Source organism: Chlamydotis macqueenii, chromosome 10 (genome assembly GCF_036417535.1).
Source record: "Chlamydotis macqueenii isolate bChlMac1 chromosome 10, bChlMac1.mat, whole genome shotgun sequence".
In the NCBI taxonomy this organism is placed as follows: domain Eukaryota; kingdom Metazoa; phylum Chordata; class Aves; order Otidiformes; family Otididae; genus Chlamydotis; species Chlamydotis macqueenii.
Window position 1 is genome coordinate 7,495,316 of NC_141565.1, and position 21,818 is coordinate 7,517,133.

General features: G+C 63.4%; 2 protein-coding genes across 2 annotated transcripts; one reads left to right on the plus strand and one right to left on the minus strand.

Annotated features, from left to right (window-relative positions):
• The first annotated feature begins 1,601 nt into the window (after positions 1-1,601).
• On the plus strand, positions 1,602-4,932 carry GNAT1 (G protein subunit alpha transducin 1). The gene is made up of 8 exons (XM_086755213.1): positions 1,602-1,707; positions 3,008-3,050; positions 3,294-3,435; positions 3,518-3,675; positions 3,762-3,890; positions 3,976-4,105; positions 4,192-4,345; positions 4,600-4,932. Exons 1-8 carry the CDS (start codon positions 1,602-1,604, stop codon positions 4,788-4,790), a joined length of 1,053 nt encoding a protein of 350 aa, XP_086611339.1. The 3' UTR covers positions 4,791-4,932.
• Positions 4,933-5,905: 973 nt separating this feature from the next.
• Positions 5,906-20,894, minus strand: GNAI2 (G protein subunit alpha i2). Its single transcript, XM_086755716.1, has 9 exons — positions 20,718-20,894; positions 12,146-12,188; positions 11,825-11,966; positions 11,280-11,440; positions 9,199-9,327; positions 7,921-8,050; positions 7,563-7,716; positions 6,973-7,180; positions 5,906-6,813 (listed from the first exon to the last, which is right to left on the minus strand). Exons 1-8 carry the CDS (start codon positions 20,833-20,835, stop codon positions 6,990-6,992), a joined length of 1,068 nt encoding a protein of 355 aa, XP_086611842.1. The 5' UTR covers positions 20,836-20,894; the 3' UTR covers positions 5,906-6,813; positions 6,973-6,989.
• Between the last annotated feature and the right edge of the window lie 924 nt (positions 20,895-21,818).

The window sequence follows — 21,818 nt, forward strand, 5'->3', positions numbered from 1 at the left end:
GCGCTGGCAGGCCCTGGTCTATCCTGGGGGGGCAGTACTGGGCACACTGGGGGCCGTGCAGGGCCATACTGGAGCTGTGCGGGGCCATATGGGGGAAGTGCAGGGCCATACTGGGAAGGTGCAGGGCATTACTGGGGCTGTCCGAGGCCATACTGGGACAGTGCAGGACTACACTGGGGCAGTCCAGGGCCGTACTGAACCGTACTGGGGCGGTGCGGGGGCGCTGGGCTATACTGAGGCAGTGCAGGACCACACTAGGGCTGTCTGGGGCCCCACTGGAGCTCTCCGGGGCCATACTGGGGCGGTGCAGGGCCATACTGGGGCAGTGCGGGGCCGTACTGTGGCTCTCCGGTGCCATACTGGGACGGCGCGGGGCCGTACTGGGAGCGCTGGGCCTGACTGGGAGCTGCGCTGGCTCCGTTCGCCCCCTGGCGGCCGCGTGCGGCGCTGCAGGAGCCTCGCGGTGCGGGGGCGGGACACGGGACACGGGGGCACTGGGCTGTACTGGGGAGTCCTGGCAGGGCCTGGGGACGCGGGAGGGGGGAACCTGGTGGCCTGAGGACACTTGGGAGGGGCGCTGAGGAGCCCGGGGACATTGAGAGGGGGGTCACTGCGGTTGGCATGGGAGCACAGGGGTGGCACTGGGGTCCCCCTGGCTGTTGGGCAGGACTTTTTTTGGGGGATGAGAGGGATGTCCTGAGCACACTGGGGGGATACTGGGATTTCTTCTTGGAATACTGGGGGGGTGTTACTGGGGAGGGGCCTGGGGACATTGGGTATTCGGGCACTCCTGAGGACACGATGCAGGGGTTGCTGGGTGTCCTGGGGACACTCGGAGGGCTGGTACTGGGCTGGCCTGATGACACTGGCAGTGTACTGGTGGGTGGCTGGCAACACTAGGGAGTGCATCTGGGGGGGCCTGGGGACATTGGTGGAGGGTCCTGGAGGGGCCCTGGGGACACAGGGTGGGGTGACCAGGGCTGGTATTCGATCACTAGGTGGGGACACTGGGCACGAGGACCTAGGGACACTGAGATGGCTTACTGGTGGGGGGTGTGGACACTGGTATGGAGCCGGGGGGGATGACCCATGTGAGCTGGGGACAGTGGGGACATTTCAACCTATCGCTCCCAGACCCCAACAGATCCCCCGGCTCCGACCCCGCCGAATTTCCACAGCAGAACCTGTGCCAGGCGGGGGTCCCACGTCCCTGGGTCACTGTCCCCACTGCCAGCGCAGGGGCAAAGCAGGGACCATCCAGCCTTGGCCCCCCCGGGCAGAAGCGCTGATGCCGGGAGCCGTGGGATTGCTGAGCTCAGCCCGCTGCAGATTTCAGGGGGTTTATCTGGGGAGGGCAGGAGGGGGGCCCAGCTTAAGCCCTGGGTGCTGAGCGCAGCACCGGGGCCGGGCGGCCCCTCGGGACCTTGGCCCCGTCCTTGGCCCACATTGGGTGGGCGGTGGCAGCGGCGGCGGGGCAGTTGGCAGCGGGTGCGGCGGGCGCAGGGAGGTGAGCGCTGGAGGCGGCGGGGGGCTGGAGCTCGTTGCCCATCCTGGTTCTGACCTCCAAGGAGCAGGTGAGCCGCAGGGCTGCGGAGCTGAGGATGGGCGCCGGGGCCAGCGCCGAGGAGAAACACTCCCGCGAGCTGGAGAAGAAGCTCAAGGAAGATGCTGAGAAGGACGCCAGGACTGTCAAGCTGCTGCTGCTGGGTATGGGGAGGGGGACAACACCCTGGGGGAGATACCCATCCCTTGTGCGTCTCACCCCAACAGCCCACCCAGTGTTCCTCTGTTGCCTCCCAGCACCCCTCAACCCAACCAGCCCACCCCGACATCCTACCCAGTTTTCCTCTGTTGCCTTCCAGCACCCCTCAACCCAATCAGCCCACCCCAACAGCCCACCCAATGTTCCACTGACACCCCCCAGACACACCCTCTAAACCCAACAGCCCACCTGACCTTTCCCTGACTCCCCCAGCACCCCTTAACCCAACCTGCCCCACCCAACAGTCACCCCATTCCCAGGCAGCCCTAAACCCAACCCACCCACCCCCCCACCCCCCCCCCACAACTGCCCACCCAATGCTTCCCTGATGTATCTGGCACCCCTCAACCCAACCAGCCAGCCCCGAGAGTGCCCCCAGCAGCCTCCTTCTCCCAGGCACCCCTAAAATCAACCCACCCACCCCAACAGCCCACCCACAGTTTCCCTGACCTTTCCCAGTCCCAAGCAGCCCACCCGACAGCCCCCTGCTCCTAAACACCCCCGAACCCAAGCAGCCCACCCAACAGCCCCCATTTCCAGGCTCCCCTAAACCAGCTCATCTCAACAGCTTGCTCAACTCCCCCGCACCCCACCAGGCACCCCTAACCCAACGCTCCATCTCAAGTGCCGACCCTAAGATTCCCCCCCTTCTAGGTATGCCCCGAACCCAGCCAGCCCACCCAACACCCCCCCACTCCCACAGCCTCCCACCAGCCCATGTCAAGAGCCTCCACCAACACCCCCTACCAGCATCCCACCCCGACAGTGCCCCCCCATACGCTGCCCCATCCTCCCAGGGACCTCCATGCAGCTGCACCACCACCCCTGTGTCTGTCCCTGTAGACTCCCCCCAGTACTGCAGGTCCCTCCCAGTCCCTCCCAGTTGCCCCAGTGGTGCCTAAGAACTAAGGTGCCCTGGATGTGATGGGCCCATGGGTGCCATTGCTGCCTTCCCGCACTGCTCCAGGCTTGGGGCATTGGGTGGTGGGTGGGGGGGGGTTGCGATGCCACCATGTCCCCTACCCCTCCCCTGGGTCCCCAAGCGTGTCCCCGGCTGAGCCGCCGCAGATCCAATTAGCCACAGCAGCTCAGCCCAACCTTAATGCCCGCTGGGCCCAGGCTGTAATCCCCTGCCCCGTACCGTGGACCTGGCACAGCCACCAGTGCCCCCCTGGCCTTGCCAGGCACCGGGGGTCCCAGGGGGCCAGCGTGGGCACCACTGTGACCCATGCTTTGTCCCCACAGGAGCAGGAGAGTCAGGGAAGAGCACCATCGTCAAGCAAATGAAGTAAGTGCCAAGGGGAGCTGCTCGGCCGTGCCCCCGCGTGCCACACACCCGCCCCATGCCGCAGCCACGGGGTGCCCCGTCTCACTGTGCCCAGTTCTGCCCTGTGCCACTGCCATGGGGCGCACCCACCCCTCCGCGCCTGGCTTAGCCCCACGGCGCCCTGCTCAGACCCATGCTGCACCCATGGGTGCCCCCCCAACCCCGTGGTGCCCAGCTCAGCCCCGTGCCCCCCTCCCTGGCCAGGATCATCCACCAGGACGGTTACTCGCTGGAGGAATGCCTGGAGTTCATTGCCATCATCTACAGCAACACGCTCCAGTCCATGCTGGCCATCGTGCGGGCCATGAACACCCTCAACATCCAGTACGGGGACTCGGCGCGCCAGGTGAGGGGCACCCCACACTGGGCAGGGGGTTCCCACCCCCCCCCCAGCCCCCTTGGCCCCGCTGATCCCCTCCCCCTCGCAGGACGATGCCCGCAAGCTGCTGCACCTCTCAGACACCATCGAGGAGGGCACCATGCCCAAGGAGATGTCAGACATCATCGGGCGGCTCTGGAAGGACACGGGCATCCAAGCCTGCTTCGACCGCGCCTCCGAGTACCAGCTCAACGACTCAGCTGGCTAGTATGTGGGGTGAGGGGGGGTTTGGGTGGAGGGGGGGAGTCTGGGGGTGTCGACCAGTATCTCATGCCCCCTGCGTGCCCGGCCAGCTACCTGTCAGACCTGGAGCGCCTGGTGACCCCCGGCTATGTCCCCACGGAGCAGGACGTGCTGCGCTCTCGCGTCAAGACCACCGGCATCATCGAGACCCAGTTCTCCTTCAAAGACCTCAACTTCAGGTGGGGGCTGAGCCCCCAGCAAGGGCTGGCACCAGTGGGGTGGGCAGGGGGTGGAGGGGCTGACCCCCCGCTTTGTCCTGCCCAGGATGTTCGACGTGGGTGGCCAGCGCTCAGAGCGGAAGAAGTGGATCCACTGCTTCGAGGGGGTGACCTGCATCATCTTCATTGCGGCCCTCAGCGCCTATGACATGGTCCTTGTGGAGGATGACGAAGTGGTGAGGAAGGCTCGCCATCCCATACCCGCTCCGCTTTGTCCCCATCACGATGTGGTGGGTCACAACTGGGCTGTGTCCCTCTGCAGAACCGCATGCACGAGAGCCTGCACCTCTTCAACAGCATCTGCAACCACCGCTACTTCGCCACCACCTCCATCGTCCTCTTCCTCAACAAGAAGGATGTCTTCCTGGAGAAGATCAAGAAGGCTCATCTCAGCATCTGCTTCCCCGACTACGATGGTGAGGGTGGCAGGAGCTCTCCCAGTGGGTGCAGGTGGTGGGGTGGAGGGTTGGGTGCCAGCACCCCACAGCAGCCACCCACCAGGTGTCCTCAGCACCCCACGCTGGTGATGCTGCACTCGATTCGCTCATGGACCAGGCAAGGCTTGCCCACCCGAGAGAGCGGTGGGTGATGCTGGGCCAGCACCCGCGGTGGGAGGGGGACACACACCCACCAGCCCGAGAGGGGACCCCTCTCACTGCCACACCACCAGGTCCCAACACCTACGAGGACGCGGGCAACTACATCAAGGTGCAGTTCCTGGAGCTGAACATGCGGCGGGACGTGAAGGAGATCTACTCGCACATGACCTGTGCCACCGATACTGAGAACGTCAAGTTTGTCTTCGACGCCGTCACTGACATCATCATCAAGGAGAACCTCAAGGACTGCGGGCTCTTCTGAGCCCCAGCCCCAGCGCCCCCTCCCCAGCCCAAACCTCTCCCTCCCCTGGGGCTCAGCCCCACCGCTGCCCCCACCCCACCTCTGCAACCATCTCTGCTTGCCCCAAACACCCGAGATTTGACCTAAGCCACCCCTGGGTCAGGGGTACAGCCCTGGTCTCCCCTCCCGGCCAGCCCTCGTGCCAGTCAGCACCACGGGGCACCCAGTGCCACTGGATGCTGGGGGGGCACTGGGTGACCGTGGGTGCTGGAGGTGTCTGGGCACCCCTTGGATCTGGGGGGTGTTGGGGGTCCCTTGGGGTGCTTCAGGGTACTGGGGGTCCCTGAGTGTCCCTGGGAGCTGAGGGGTCCTGGGGATCCCTGCATTCCCTTTGGACCTGGGGGTACTGGGGGGTCCTGAGAGTCCCAGGGGGTCCTGGGGGTTCCTGTGTTCTCTTTGGAGCTGAGGGGTCTGGGGGTCCCTGGGTTCCCTTTGGAGCTGGAAGGTGCTGGGGATCACCCTCTGACCCTTGGCGCTGGGGAGGCTGGGGGTCTTTGGGTGCCCCTTGGAGCTGAGGGGTGCTGGGGGGTCCCTTGTGTCCTGGGGCTAGGGGGTGCTGGGTCCCTTTGGAGCAGGGGGGATGGGGGTCTTCAGGAACCCCTTGGAACGGGGGCTGCTGGGGGTCCCTAGGGTGCTGGGTGTCTGTGGGTGCCCCCTGGGGTCCCTGTGGGCTGCTGGGTGCAAGCGGGGGGCAGATCTCCCTCAGGGCCACAGGCCACTGGGTGCCCCTGGGCACTGGGTGTCCCCAAGTTCTGCCTGGTCCCAGGGCCCCCGGGTGTCACCATCCCCCTGCTGCAGGGCCAGGGGGAGGTCATGGGCCCCCCAGCAGCAACCCCAGCCACTGAGCCCGCACCCCTGGGCAAACTCAGCCCCCCAGCAATGTCCCAGCGCCCTCCTCAGGGGTCCCACTGCCGCCCTCACCCCCCACATTCAGGGGACGCTGCCAAGCCCCTGGGGCAATGTCAGCCCACTCACGTCCCCCTCCCCACCTTGGGGACCCCCCCCACCCTACAGCCGTGAAGCACCCACATCACCTCTGGGTCATGGAGGAGGAGGAGGGGGGGGGTGCGTCATTATTTATTTTTTTTTTTTCTTTCTACATTTTATTATTTCAAACAACGTGAACAATTCGGTAAAACATCCTGTGGGAAAAGCGAGGCCGCGGGCACCGGCTGAGGGGGCCCCCCTGGGCTGGGGGCGGTACAGCGGGGGCCACTCTGTACAGCGGGCTCTCCTCGCCCAACGCAACAGCTAGCCCTACAAAACTAGGCTTAGAAAGAAGGGGGGGGGGGCGGATACGGGCAGCGGGCAGCACCCCCCTGCCCAGCCACTGCCCATGGGGGGCTGCCCGTCCCTCCGGGCGGCGGGGCGGGGGGCAGCGAGGCGAGGTGGGGCGCGGACCCCTCCAAGGCACACAGTTGGGGGGTGGGCTGGCCGTGGAGGACGCCACCACCATGTAGCACTTGACGCTTTTAAATAGTTTGGTAAAAAGGTTTCTTTAAAAAGCAACCTTGCCCCAGCTGGTGTGGTGTGGTTTTTGCACGGTTTTGGGTTTGTCTTTTTTTTTTTTTTTTCTTTTTTTTTCATTTTTCATCTTTTCTGGTTTACTAAAAGGAATGTCATCGGTCGTGTTTCCTGGCGGGTGGGTGTCCCCAAGGGGACCCCCGTGTTCCCCCCCTGCCAGCAACACCTGCAATGTAAACAATGAGAGCGCCAGGGCTCGGGAGCGAATAACCAGGGGGGACTGGAGCGGTTCAGGGGTTTAAAACCAAGATTAAAACCTTTCTTTGCCCAGGAAGGGTGACGCCAGACGAGGAGGAGGAAGGATGAGGGGGCCAGCAGGGGCGGCGGGGGGTACACGGGTCCTGCCACCGTGCTGGCACCCAAAAAGTCTCTTTATGGGGTGGAGGCGGAGGGATGAAACGAAGAGAAGCAGGAGTGGGAGGGCGGCGCGGTCCTTCCTTCACCGGCGCGGCCGGGGGTCCTAGGAGAGAGCGGGTGGTGAGTGGGTGGGGTCTGGGGAGGGGGGCACAGACACCCCCTGCCAGCCTGCGCCAGGGCGGGGACAGCAGGCAGCACCCATGCCCGGAGGGTGCTCCGTGACCCCCCCATTTGGGGGGTCACCCCCAGGACCACCACCCACCTGGGCAGCGCCGGCCCTCAGAAGAGTCCGCAGTCCTTCAGGTTGTTTTTGATGATGACGTCGGTGACGGCGTCAAAGACGAACTGCACGTTCTTGGTGTCGGTGGCGCAGGTGAAGTGGGTGTAGATCTCCTTGGTGTCCTTCCGCTTGTTCAGGTCCTCGAACTTGCTCTGGATGTAGCTGGCCGCCTCATCGTACTTGTTGGCCCCTGTGGAGGAGGAGACATTGGGCTGCCCTGCAGTTGCCCAGGGATCCCCCCCGCCCCCGCCACCGGCACCGAAGGGGTTTGGGCTCAACTCAGCTCCCCACCTGCCTCAGCCACCACCTCAATGCCAAATTGATGCTCCCCAGGCCGTGAGCCTCAGCTAAACCCTCCCAGGGCTGCTGCCCCTTGTCCCTCTCATGTTCCCCCATCCCCTGGAGCACCCCAACCATCACCGCACCCCACTTGCTGACCCAGTGTGTCATTTCCTGGGCGCAGTAGAGCCACCTTCTCCACCCCCAGCATCTCCCACTACACTGCCTGGGCCAGGCACTGCCTGCTCCTCCTGCCAGGAGGACCCGGGGGGCACCGAGGGATCCCACAGTACCTGCGTACTCAGGGAAGCAGATGGTCAGGGGGCTGTGCACGATCTTCTCCTCGAAGAGGTCCTTCTTGTTGAGGAAGAGGATGATGGACGTGTCTGTGAACCACTTGTTGTTGCAGATGCTGTCAAACAGCTTCATGCTCTCGTGCATCCGGTTCTGGCAGGGGAGATGGCAGCCTGAGCTGGGCAGGGACCCCCAGGCAGTGTCCGCTCCGCTGCTGCCCAACCTGCTGCCCTCCCCCCCCCACCTACTCCTGCTGAGCCCAACTTGGGCCACGCTGTCCACCAGAGGAGGGAGTGGTCCCCAGGCCCCCCAGGGAGAAGACAGGTCATGACACTGACCCTACTCCCCTCGACTCACCATCTCCTCGTCCTCAGCCAGCACCAGGTCATAGGCACTCAGGGCCACGCAGAAAATGATGGCTGTCACCCCCTCAAAGCAGTGGATCCACTTCTTCCGCTCCGAGCGCTGGCCGCCGACATCGAACATCCTGCGGCAGGGAGATGGTGTGGTGACGGGTGGCAGCTCCCAGCCCCACTTCCTTCACCCTGCTCCCTGTCCCATTTCCCCAGCTGCCCAGAGCAGGAGCTGTGCCAGGAGAAGGCACCAGGGCGGGCACAGCACAGCACCTCTGCCCCAGGGATTTTGCTGATGCCATGAATCTGCCCTGGCATCCGGTGCCCATCCCATGGACAAGGTGGTGTCCCGGCTCATTTCCCAGTTGAAGCAAATCTGTGCCGTGAGCCGGGCAGGATCAGACTGGGGGTGTCAGCGCCATGCTCTCCAGAGCCAGGCTCCAGGAGATGCTCTTGGAGACCCGCTCTGGAGCGGGCACTGAGGGGTTTTGCTGGTGGCCTTGGGCCAAAGGGAGCTGCCGGCGCTCGGCCAAGCGGCTGGGTCACGGGCAGCGCGAGGGCAGAGGGGATGATCCCAGTGCACCACCAGCCTCTCCCGCTGCGGGCAGCAGAGGATGCCCTGCCTCCACGGATCAGAGCCCAGGAGCAGCGCCACGTCTGCTGTGCCTCCCTGACCATACTCTCCGCCCCTCCTGCCACCTCCACAGCACGGCTCTGGCGACGTGCAGTCAAGCGCCTCCACCCCACTGTGCTGGCACAGGGGTCCCTGCGAGCCCCTCGCACTTGGGGAGGACCCCAGCAGATCTTTCTGCTGGCAGCTCTGTTGCCAAGTGACTAAATCCCCCGGGATGCACACGATACCGGTTTTTGCCTCAGAAACCAGAGCCCAGACTGTTTCCCATGCATTTTCACTGGAAAGCAACCCCAGGGTGCCAGCAGGCACCAGCGTCAGTGCCCAACCCCGAGACCCCCCAGCTTCCGTGCAGCGCTCTTCCCATGGCGGAAGCGGCGTCACGGCACCCAGAGACGCCTTCCCCCTTCCCCTCCTCGCCAGAGGCTGGATCCGCCCCGGGGCCGAGCCCTGTGAGGCGTTTTTGAGGCTGCTCCAGCTATTTCAGTGGTTTCCGCTCTCTGAGGCAGCAGCTCCCACCATGAGCAAAGCCAGACAAGCTTGACGTGTGCAGCCTGCAAGCAGGATCCGGCCCGGCATGGGGAGGAAGGTGTTTGTTTTTTTTTTTTTTTTTTGCCTTGGAAAAGGCAAAAGCGAAAGGGTCGGACGTACTTGAAGTGCAGGTCCTTGAAAGTGAAGTGGGTCTCTACGATGCCGGTGGTCTTCACCCTAGTGCGCAGCACGTCCTGCTGGGTGGGGATGTAGTCGGCACGGGCTATCCTCTCCAGGTCGTTCAGGTAGCTGGGGAGGGAGCAGAAAGGCGCTGGGGAAGCTGGACCGTGGGGCTTGACCCACTCTAATCCCACAGGGCATCCCCACACTGCTCCAGGATCCCCTGCTTCATCCATTTGGGGTGGGCAGCACCGAGCCAGGCACCGCATCGGACCCCATCTGCACCTCAGGGTCACCCCACGGCCCTGCCGGACACAGGCAGGGCAGGGCAGGACGGCCAGCTGCCGGGGTGGCACAGGGACGCATGGGAACCAGGGCCGGGGGGCAGCATGTCAGCACCAGGGGCCGGGCAGGGGATGCAGCTGGGGTCAGGGGGCTGCTCCCCATTCCCCAAGCCGTTTGCAGGGGGGAAATGGCAGGAGGAAAGTATTCACTGCTATGGCAACCGGCCGCAGCGCCGGCGGAAACAATCGATGGCGCCGTGCCATTTATAGTCAAAAAACACAAAGGACTGGCGTCCTGGGAGGAAGTGGAAGGCAGGCAGCTGGAGAGACAGAGAGCAGCAGGGCCGGGAGGCTGCCGTTCGTCCTGAGACCCCCAGGCCGGCATCGTCTGCCCCACTGCCCGCCCCGGTCATGCCAGACCCCGGGTCCCAGTAGCAGTGGTGGACTGGTCCCTGAGTAGCTGCTGTGACCGGCCGAGGGATGCCGGGGGTATCAAGGCGGGTTTCAATTTCTCCAGCTCATGTTGCTTTAATTGGGTTACTGTAAACGGGCTCCTTTAAGCAAATTAGGCTTGCGCTAATTAAGGCCTTTGCAGCCCCATAATCTGGTGAAAGCCAGATTACAGCTCGTGAGGCCACAGGGATCCCCGGCTCCGATCGCAACGCGGCCAGTCGCCAGCTCCCGGGAAACTCTCCAGTGTGCCGGGGCAAAACTGGAACCGTGGGTGCCCCAGGATCCCACCACGGGTGCAAGCGTTGGGGGGGGCAGCACGCCATCACCGCGGAGCAGCTCAAAAACAGCCGGAAACACACGCGGCCTCCGGCTGACAAAAAAAACAGGAAACACCACGGCAGGGCCGTGCACGGCGCCAGCAGCACTCAGACCTCGCACCCAGCCCTGGCGTGCCGGTGAGCACCCAGCCCAGCACCCCGAGCTCCTGGCACCCCAAGGGGTGCGTGCTGGGCACGTCATGGGGCTCCTCGTCCCCAGGGTGCCCCTGTACTGATGGCACCATGGGCGCGGCACCATGCCCACAGGGATGGACCGGGCATTGGCTCCACACTGGCATCTCCATGGGGCTGGGGAAAGGCTTCCCGGCATACCTCCTCCCAGCCCTGCTTTACCGTGAGGGGTCCGGGCAGAGAGGGCAGGAGGGCACCACGTGAGCCGAGCGCAGCCTCAGCCGCACAGCCCTCTCCAGCAATCACACTTTAGGCAGATTAACTTATTTATTAAATCGCTTCAGGGATAAACCCAACCAGATGTGGCCAACTTATCTACCTAAACATCAGTTTGCCAGCTAATATGCTAGCGTAGTGCCAAGTCCTTCCACACAAACTCAGTTAAAAAGAAAAAGAAAACTCTCCCATGCATCCTGTTCATCTGACTCAGATACAAGGGTCCCTGGTGCTTTCTCTGGGGCTTTTCCTTGCCTTTGCGGCCAATGCCCGCGGGCACCGGGCCGGGCAGGATCACTGGCTGTGCTCACATTGAGGGAGCCATCTCAGGACGCTGGGGGCCGGGGACAGCATCCCTGGGGAAAGGCGGTGGGCACGGAGCAGTGGCAGGAGGGGGATGCCCGGGGGATGCAGCACCCCACCAGAGGAGGAAACACCTTTCGAAACATCCGCCTTCCCATTTCTGCCCAGCGCTGGGCGGGAAGTCGCAGCACCAGCCCCCAAGCCTGGTGATGGGGAACAGCAGCCCCTGGGGGGGATTTTCTGCTGCTCAACAAAAGCGACGCGGCCCACAGTGCTCGGCTCCAACCGAGCAGGGAAGAGGAGCGGGAGTACTCACTAGGCAGCGGAGTCATTCAGCTGGTACTCTCGGGAGCGGTTAAAACAAGCCTGGACCCCGTTGTCAGCCCACAGCCTCCGGATCACATTGGCCAGGTCCTCCGGCATGATGCCCTGCTCCTCGGCAGTGCAGGAGAGCGCAAACAGCTGACGAGCGTCATCCTGCAGGAAAAAAACAGGGCTTGAGCACCGGCCTGGGGTAATCAAAGCTCATTCTGTCCCAAAGGACCTGACTGAAGCCCTCCACATCCAACCTGGATAGCAGGGCTGGAGCTCCAGAAGTGGACGGGGACAAGACCCAAGGGAAGCAGCGGGGCCACCAACCCCTGCACCCATCAGGTGCCACGCTGGAGCAGGCCATCCATGGGTTATGCTTTGAGTCACCCCATCCTCAGCGCCAGGGACAAGAGGTCACGGCCAGCCAGGGAGCAGCAGGGCTTGGGCAAGGCCACCCTTAATCCTGGGTCCAGCTTTGGGCACATCTGCTTCTGCCCCCTTGAAGACCCCCACTCCTGCCAGGTGCAGCAAGAACAGGAGGGCACCCACCGCTCTGGAGGAGTCTCCAAAGTCAATCTGCAGGTTTCCCATCGCCTTGATGATGGCCATGATGGACTGGATGGTGTTGCTGTAGACCACGGCTTTGTACTGCCGGCACTCCTCCTCCGAGTAGCCATCCTCATGGATAATCCTGGGGCAGGAGAGAGACACAGGCAAGGTCAGCCCTTTGCATGGCACACTGGGGTGCTGCCCCCCACCCATACTCCGCGGCAACACTGATGGGGAGCTTTCCCTGGCCACCACCAGTTTCGGAGCTCGGGCCAAGGTCTGCACGGTGTCGGGCACAGTGACAGTGTGGGGACCACTCACTTCATCTGTTTGACAATGGTGCTCTTCCCGGACTCGCCAGCGCCTGTGGAGAAACAAGGAGGGGACAAGCAGTGAGGTGCTACCCGAAGCCAGGAATCCCCACCCTACTGGGACCCTCCCCAGCCTGGGGAGGGAGGGCAGCAGTCACCTCACCATGGGAGAAGAGCTCCCAGCATCAGCCGGAACAGATGCCTGGATGGGCACTGGGAATGTCAGGGCCAAGAAAGGGGGAGGAAAAGAGGAGCCTGGAGGGAGCCTTGCAACAGCTCCAGAAAGGAGAAACACACCTGCTCTGGGCCAGAAAAATTGCATCAATGCACCAACATTTGCCCCGTGGTCCCAGACAAGATGACTCCCTGTCCCAGCACTGGCCCAGCTCAGGAGTGGGGAGACCCCAGTGACAAGGAGGGCTAAGCCGTGCCTACCACCCTCCATCCCAGCTCCAGGTAGAGGCCGAGCCTGCATCCTGCATCCCTATTGTGCCAGGGGACAACGGAGTGCCAGCCCTGCCACGTGCCCACAGCTGGAGCTGGCAGCAGCCAGAATGCGGAGATGCTCATGGCAGCAGGTACGCGTTGGGGATGCTCACGGCAGCAGGTACGCGTTGGGGAGCCGGGCACCTGAAGCTGAGCACCCCAGGGAACTTGGGAAGAAGCTGCCGCCTCCGCCAGCCAGCTCGAGCTGCTCCTGGTGGGATCAGCCGCCCCCGGGTTGCTTTTTAAATAGCGCGCACTTTCCAGCCTGCCAGGTCCCAGCCTGGGTGCGGAGGCAGCTGCCAGAAGGGAAAGCTGACGGATTTTGGGGTGCGTTTATTTTTCAGCATCCAAACGCAGGATGCCAGGGGTTCAGAGGGGACGGCCAGGGTGCCTAAGGCTCCCCCTCCGTCATCCTGTCCCTCCTGGGGACATCACCCCCGTGCAGGCGACACGCAGCTCCCGACCCAGCCCTCCCTCCTCGGGCTGGGAGCAGGGAAGGAGCAAAGTCACCCCGGCTGCAAGAAAGGGGAAGTTGAAAGGGGAAGCTGAAAGGGATGGCGCATGTCCCTTGTCCCCTCTCCGTGCAGGGAGTGCCACCAAGACGGAAGAGTGCCTGGCTCACCTTGCCCCGGGACCCCCAGCAGAATGAGCTGCCTTCGGCCGGGGACCAGCACGGTGCCAGTCCCAGGGGACCCCCGGAGCCACGGCAAGCCTGTCCCTATGTCCTCTTCCACCCCCCTTTGGGGGTCACACACGGCTGCCTGCAGCGCCGGGGCTACCCTCCTGGGGGGCCCAAAGCAGGGCTGTGCCAGCACAGCCGCAGAGGGGGAAGAGATTACAGAGGAGTTTAAAAAAATAAAAATTTAAAGTTGAGATTATGCTAAAATTAACTGGGAAAAACAGCCTGTCATGCCAGCTGAGACATTGCAGCAGGGAGCAAATGTCCTTTGCCCCTGCCACTGGCGTGAACGCAGCCTCGGTGATGGGCACGTACCCCCACGAACATCACCGGGGGCGCTGGGACCATACTGAGGCTGCACAGACCCTACATTTACTGCCATGACCACCCCACTCCGCAGTTTCCACGCTGTACGTGCTGGGGGAGAGGCTCTGCTCAGCCCCAAGGTGAGCGCTGGGCTCAGTCAGGCTCTCCAGCACTACCAGGACACGGCATCGGCTGGCTGCGCTGATCCAGCCTCCGCCAGCACCCTCGGGACGCTGACGCAGCACCCGGCACATCCCAGCCAGCGCTGCCAGGCTGGCGTTCACGGTCACCGCTGGCAACTCCTGCCTGGAGCTGGGAGCAGGAGGGGGAAGGACTCAGCGTATCCCTTCATTTTTTCCGTTAAATACCTCTGGTTTCTGGCAACACCACCCTGTATCGCCGGGCTCAGCAGCCGGGGCCGGCCGCGTTCACCATGTCCTTCCCTGATGGGTGTCCAGACGGGGAAACTGAGGCACACAGCAAGGGAGGGCCTTCCCCAGGCGAAATGCCAGTTGCCCCCCAGCCTCCCGCTCTGCCTCGCCCTTGCTCCCTGCCCAGGAGGGATCAATCCCCTGGGACCTCGTGCCCGCTCCCGGCAAGGCGGCAGTCACCGGCAGGCTGGCCGTCGCCGAGGCTGGCCATTTCCCTCGCAAACTTCCCCCTCGGCTGCTGGGGCAGCCCTGCCATCGCCCCGTTTCAAGCCCCTCTGCTCGCCCAGCACAAGAGCCCACGTGCCTGCGGCCAGCAGAAATTCAGGCCTGAACTAAGAACACCGCCAGCTGCCCCGCCAGCACCCAGAAGGAGCTGGAGTGGCAGCAATTAGACCCCCCTGCCCAATTTCCCTTTCAAATCACCGCCTTTGCCTAACGAAGAGGCCAGGTAACTGCTGTGCGCTTCCCCCTGTCCAGCATCTGCTGGGGACAGGGCCTGACGGGCACCCAGCACGCCCAGAGAGATGATTCCCACCCTGCCGAGCACGGGGGGGACCCTTCCCAGCCCCCCTGGGCCAGCACAGCAGAGGGGAAGGTTTTCCAATCCCTGGAAAACTCCGGCTGCCGTCCATTCAGCCCCCAAACAATCCCCAGGCAGGCTGCCAGCCGCTGGCTTCCACCCTCCTGCCCAAACCAGGCAGGAGGCAGGCAGCGCCAGAGGGGCTTCACGTCCTTCAGACCCCCCACCAGCCAGGCATCGGTGCGGGGACACAGAGAAGCCCCCCTGCCATGGGGTGACCCCACAACCAGGCGTCCTCCAGCCCTGCCCGCAGGGACCGGGCAGCGCTCATTCCCAGAGCGGTGCCTATCAAAAATAGGAGAGCTCTCTCTTGGGTTGATAACCGCTTTTTTTTTTTTTTAAAGATGATCTTAAAAAATTTTAAATAAGCAACCAGTTGCCCGGCTCCAAAACGCCCCGTTAATCCACCAGCAAAAAATTTATTTAGCCAACATATATTTTGCAGCCCGCGATTTAAGCTGCTCTCTGGCCAGCACATACTTAATGCAATACATTTCTGGCCAGCATACATTTAATTCCATATATTTAAGGAGCTGATCACAAGTTTTCAGGGTCCACCTCACCCCACATCGCTGAGAGGGGATTTTCCATCTTGCCGCACGGCACCATCCTGTTTTATGCCTTTAAATATCCAGGCGTGGATGGAAGTGATGCACAGCTGGAAAATATTCCTTATTATGGGGAAAAGCTGGAATTCAATCCATCAGCAGGTCCTGGGCCATCCCCATCCCCGGCACCCGGAGCCCCTGTCCCCAGCCGCTGTGCCGGTGAGTTTTCCCAGCCCAGCAAACAGCTGCTGTTATTTGCACATGGATTTACCAAGGGTTTGTACTGCGGGACAAACCTGTCGATCCTCCTCCCTGCAGGACAGAGGGATGGCTGGACAGAGGGGCAGCTGCGGAGCCCACCCCCCTCAGCACCCATGGGGTCCCTGCCATCAAACGGGACTTTCAGAAGTGCATGTTAAAGGCAGAAAATAATAATAAAAAGAGATTCCCCTCAACATTTTCCTTCCTGCCCAAAATAGATGGAAAATTGCTGTAAAAATAATTGTGTTTTTTTTAAAACCTCACAGCGACACAGGGCATTTTTCCCAGGGCCGTCCCATTCCGGCGCAGGGCTGGCTGCTTCCCAGGAGGAGCCTCTCATCGGCAGCCAGTGGGATGCTGCGTCCTGGGCAGGACCCTAAAAAACTGAAGCACACCAGGCAGGTGCAGACCCCTCCATTCAAGACAGTGGATGGAGATGTGGCTCAGCCCAGCAAAAAATCCACAAAAATCAATAAAACAAATAAATTGGTGGTGGAAAGGACTTTCAGAGGAGGGGTGGGCTGGGGATGCTTTCCCGGGGGGAGCAAGGCAAACACCCCCCCAGTGCCAACAAGGGCTGCTGGTGTTGGCAAGGCGGACAAAACTATCCTTGTGTCATTTTTTTCCAGGAATCTCAGAACTTTGCGGCTCTGTTTCTGCCCGTGCCGCAGCTGGTCCCTCTCCCCTCCGCTGGCACCGGCTGCCTCCATGCCTTCGCCCCCCGCACTGGCACCAGGGCAGCGGGGAAAGAGCCCTCTGGCTCGGCAGCGAGCTGTCCCTCCTCCCAGACACATCTGGGGTCACCAGCATCCATTTGGGGGCTCAATCCTAAAAAAGGGGGTTCCTGAAGACCACCACTCACTGTGCCCCCCTAACTGCTCCCAAGATTCCACGATGCTCCCTGCATCCCCCCCAAACACCCAGGGTGGCTCTGGTGCAGCTTGTGCCGGAGAAGTGCTCCCGGCAGTGCCATACCCTGTGCCTGGATGCCATCATCCCCTCCATCCCACCCTGACGGGGTGAGGGCTCAGCCGCTGGCACAGCGGGGATGCCGCCGGCACCCTGCTCCCCCTCGGTTTTCCGTCAGCGGGTATGGAGAAATACTCAGCTCCGCCAGCTCCGGTGATTCAGCCGGCCTCCGGCCCGGAAACCCGCGCTCCGGCCCTGCACGGAGCAGGAAACCCAGCGGCTGCGGAGAGGCCAGGCCAGCAGCGGCGCTCAGGCAGACCCCAGCCTCAACACCCTCTGCCCTGGCCCACTCGCCACGGGATGGGCAGGGCGAAGGCCCCGCTCCCCGGGCGGGCTCAGCCCACAGGAGATCTGTAAAGCTGTATATATAGCACATGTATGGTTTTTAATATATAATTATATATATTGTTCCAATAAAAGAGCAATATATACATATACACATAAAGGAGCTTTATATATATATACATATATATAAACCTAAACATATATAATATATTTCAATGCATACATGTAAAAACATGTTTAAAATATATACTTATAAACCTGCCGCCTCTCCTGGGCAAAGCCTAAGCACTCCTCGGAGCAGAGGGCAGCTGCCAGTGCCTGGGACATCACCGGCGGGGACACCGGGGTGACCCGTCCCAGGGCCCGCGTGCCAGGCTCCTTCCTCCCGTCCCATCCTGAGCCTGGATATCCAGGGAGTTGGATTTGGGGTTCCCCTGAGCTGAGCACGGAGTTCTTCCCTGCTCCCCTGCACCATGACACCTCCCAGTCTGTGGTCAGAAACACCAGTGGGCCCCCACCAGTGTCCCCATGGAAGGGAGGACCTGGTCCCCTCCCATCACCCTGGGCTGGGGCAGGGGGGAGGACAAAAACAAAACCCGAAGACACGACAAAGCGCAGCAAACCCGGCCGCTCGCACGCAAGCCCAGGGCAGCGCCGGGGCAATGTAGCCTCTGAAAGTCGCAGCTGGTCCCTCCCTTCCTCTATTTTTATGCAACCCCGGAAAAAATATATATATAAAGCTGCCGAGCCCTGCCCCGGCCACCGGCCGGCCTGGGCAGGATTTGGTACGGGCAGTTGCCTGCTTGACTTACCCCGGTGCGACCCAGCCCGGGTGGGGTGTGGAGGGAGCATTCCCACCCCGGGGGTTTGCACCTCCAGCACCGAAACCCACCAGAGGCTGAACCTCCAGCGCCTTCCCCTGTCCCAGGCACCTTCCCTGCCTCAAATGCCTCCTGAGCAGCCAAGAAATCCTTTTGCTTTCCTAATCCTCTGAAAGAAGATAAGGAATTAGGGGCTTTGAACGCAGCAACCGCTTGCCTGCCGCTAATCCTGCGCCCTCCCGGAGCATCCCGGCTCCCGCGGGCAGGGAGTTGGGCTGGGAAGCACCCAACCTCCACTGCTGCCCAGCAGAAACGGCTGGCAACTCCAACAGTTTGAGCCTTGATGATGCCGAGGAGCCGATGGTGGCACCAGGATTTGCCGGCAGCACCGCTGCACGGGGTGGATGCTCCAGGGCTGGGGACCTTCAGGTGCCTGCACAGCAGCTCCTGGCCTCTCCCAGCACCAAAACCTTGGGAGATTGTTGGTTTCCAGCAGCAGGGAGGGGGGATTGCTTCATTAGGGATTTCTACCAGAGATTTTCCAACAGAGACTGGAGCTTCCAACCATCCAGCGTGCAACCTATTTGCCGGAGCCGGCATGCAGCAGAGGAAAACCGCCAGGCAGCAGCAGGGGCTGCAGGCAGGAGCGGTGCCGTGCCCATGTCTGCAGTGCGGGGTGCCGCCGGGGGGGTCCTGCCTGCCCCCCACCGCACTGATGCCACACATCCGTCCCTCATCCCCTCACGGCACAGGAAAGGCAGAAGCGGGCTCACGGCCACACACGGGGCACGGCACGGAGCCAAGGTGGCTTCACCGGTCAGCCTCAAGCCCTCCGTGGTGCCAGTGGCTGGCACAGCCCTGCTCTCCCGCCGCCACTGCCGTGCGCAAAGACCACCGCTCTCCGCTCACACCGCGCCCTGCTCGGCCGCAGCTCCAAGCCACAGCTGCGGGACGGCACGAGTCATCGGCCAAAACCCCGGGGTGCTTGGAAGAGGCATCTCCTCTTCATGCCACAGGCTGACTCGGCGTGAAGGGGGAAATTGTTTTCCTCCCTAACTTTTCCTCCGGAGTTTTCCCCGACCATGGGAAAACAATAAGCCATGGGAAGGGTGGGCAGTGAGGACGTGGGAGCATCCCCCCAGCACCGTGTCCCCACCTCGAGGGGTTCTCATAGAGGGAGGGATGCTGTGAGCAGCAGCCCCTGGGAGGGGAACGCCAGCCCCACCTCCCCAGCCGCTCCCTTCCTGCTTGGGAGGATTTTCCGGCTGCAGCTGGGCTCGGAAATGGGCAGTAGTGACCCAAAGCTCTGGCGCTATTTACACCTGAACAGCTGTGAGGGGAAAAAAGAAACACTACAAAAAAAAATTAACAAAAGAACCGTTTCGCTCTATTTTTGGCTTTAGAAACCAGCTGAGATCAGAAACACCCCTTGTAAACTCCAGCTCCTCACTGCTCAGCGAGCCCCCGGCCACCCCTCAGTGACGCTCAGCGCCAGCCGGCCGGGCTCCCGCAACCTGGGCACCCAGAGTCGACGATGCCACAGTGATGCTGCCCATCCCGGGAGCCCTGCAGAAAGGGGGTGCCAAGCCCGCCCCCCAGCACCGTTACTTCACGCCAGGCAGCGAGCGATTTGAGAGAAACCAAGGCAGCAGCAAGGCCCGACGCAGCAGCAGCTCACGGCGGAGGGGGGACCACGTGTTTCCCCCAACAGCCTGCAAACCCCACGGGGTTTCGCTCCGTCGGCACCATCCCCTCCCCGGAAACAAGTGGGTCGGTGAGCTTGCACAACCAGTGAGCCCCCCTCCCACACCACAGACCCCTGCCCAGCCCCTCCAGGATGGGTCCCGCCGCCGGCACGGCTCACATCAAGGCAAAAATAAGATAAAAATTAAAATAAAAACCCTAAGCGCTCCATTAAACGAGCGTTTCAAGGCGTTAATTACGTATTTCTCAAGGCAGGCAGGGGTTGAGCAAATAAAGGGCTGCCGGATTTTGGCGTGACTTCCTGCTGCCGGCGGCTTCCTCTGCCGACCGCGATGAGCCGAAAGACATTTTCTGCCGGCGCACCCCAGGCAGCAGCCAGGGATTTCTCCACCCGTCCCGGGCCCCGCCACCCCACGGTGTCGTGGGAGCCCCGCGCGCTCCAGCGTCACACCTGGAGCGAGGTTCTCCCTGGGAATTTCGGAAAGGGAATAAAAACCCCAACTGGGAGTTATTAAGAAAACGTAATAAATTAAAATAAATAAGCGGCTGCCTTGCCCACGGGCACAGGGCAGGTCTGTTTACGCCCACGGGAGCATCGCTGGGGCGCTTTGAAGAGGGCGAGCGGCCCGTTATCGGTATGAAAATGGGTTATCCGTGGGGCAGAGCGCCCGCAGGCTGCGCCAGGCCCTGCCCGTGGCGGGCAGCACGGGGGGCAGAGCCTGGTACCCAAGCCCCCCACTCCCCACAGCAAGGAGCAGGTGATGGAGGGGCTGGGGTCCATCCCGGCATCCCAGCGAGGGGAGGCGCAGGGCAGGGGGTACCCGTTGGCCCCGTTACCTCCACCCCAGCCGGCCTATGGGTGGGGCAAGGGGAGCCCACGGAGGAGCCCCCCAGCACAGCCGGGGGTCCCAGGCAGGCAGGATGCAGTGCCCACACTTGCAGGGCCTTTGCTGGGAGCAGGGAGCAGCCAAGGGGGTGGGAATGCCACCGGCTGTGCCCCAAAGGATGTGCTCAGGTTGGACACCCACGGGGCTGGGGAGGACGGTACTGCCACAGGGTGGGGCTGGCACCCCACTTCTAGGGGGACCCCCACGGCCTACTGCGGGGGGGGATCCCTGGGGCCTGGGATGGGGTCAGCACCCCACTCCTGGTGAAAATCCCGGAAGCCTGGGGTGGGGCCAGCACCCCACTCCTGTGGGGGACCCCCAAGGCCTGCTGTGGGGCCAGGACCCCGATCCTGGGGAGAACCCGGCAGCGTGGGACGGGGCAGGCATCCCGCTCCGGGGGGATCCCAGGACGGGGCCTACACCCCACGGGAGCACGGTTCCCCAAAGCCTGGGCTGGGCCTAGCACCCCGCTCCCAGGGAATGCCCAGGGCGGGGCCGGCACCCCCGCGGGTGGATACCCGGGGTCGCTCGCGGTGCGGGGCTGCCCGGTTCCGGTAGGGCCGGACGGGGGAAGGCCGGGGCGGGGGATGGGGTGGGGGGGAGGGGGTGTCCCGAGGGGTCTCACCCAGCAGCAGCAGCTTCACCTCCCGCGCCGCCTTCTCGCCATCCTCCCGCAGGTTCTTGTCGATCATGCGGGAGCGCTCGGCGGCCGCCTTGTCCTCGGCGCTAACGGTGCAGCCCATGGCGGCGGCGGCTGCCTGCGCGCGCCCGCGGCTCTGCCCGGCCCGGCCCGGCCCGGCCCGCCCCTGCGCGGGGCCGCGGGGCGGGGACGGCGAAGGGCGGGGCCGCGGGGGGGGCTCCGCGGGAGGGGCGGAGCCTCATCCGCCCGGGGTGGGGGCGTGGCTTTCGGTGGCGGGGGCGTGGTCTCCGCGCGTCTCGGGCCCCCGTGCGGCAGCGCCGGGTACCGGCCACGGTGCTACCGGGACAGGGGGGCGCGGGCCATGGTGTGCCCCGGGGCAGACATCCCTGTTCCGGTTCCGGTTCCCTTGGGAATTGGACCCCCCGCGCGGCCCCAGGAGGGTGCCCGGCTGTGCCAGCTGCCCCGTGGGGTTGGCCCGTGCCCAGGAAGCCGCCCCAGCTCCGTGCCAGCCCCACGGCAGAGCCTCGCCACCCACCTGTGCCCCCCACCCCCCGGCTTCTCCTCAGCCCCTCAAACCGGCCCCCACAGAGCGGGGTGTGGGGGCGGAGAGGGATGCTCTAATGTAGAAGCCGCCGTGCCAGGGGAAGGGGTGCGGCACCCCCCCCCCCCCCCCCCGCAGCCCAGCCGTGGGGTCTGTGGGGCAGCGCCCGTGGGCCTGGCGTGGAGGGAGCAGGGCTGTTCCCGTGGGAGCGGGCCGCGGCGCTAATAAGGCTTTGCTAATGAGCTGGCGCTGCGCCCGGGCCTGGGGCCGGGGGGAGCAAAGCTCTGCGCCCGCGGGAGGGGGGAGAGCGGGGGCGGCAACGGGGGCTTACCCCCCACTCCACGCCGTGCCGTACAAGAGGGCTAGGGCGGCTCGAGGCTGCACCTGGGGGGCGCTGAGGGGGCACTAGGGGCACCCTCTGCCCTGGCAGCAGGTATGAGATGCCCCCAGCCCCGCTTCCACTGGAGTCCCACTTCCCCGGGCGTTCCACTCCGACGGGGGTCCTGCTCCCACGGGGGTCCCACGCCCCAGGGGTCTCGCTCCCC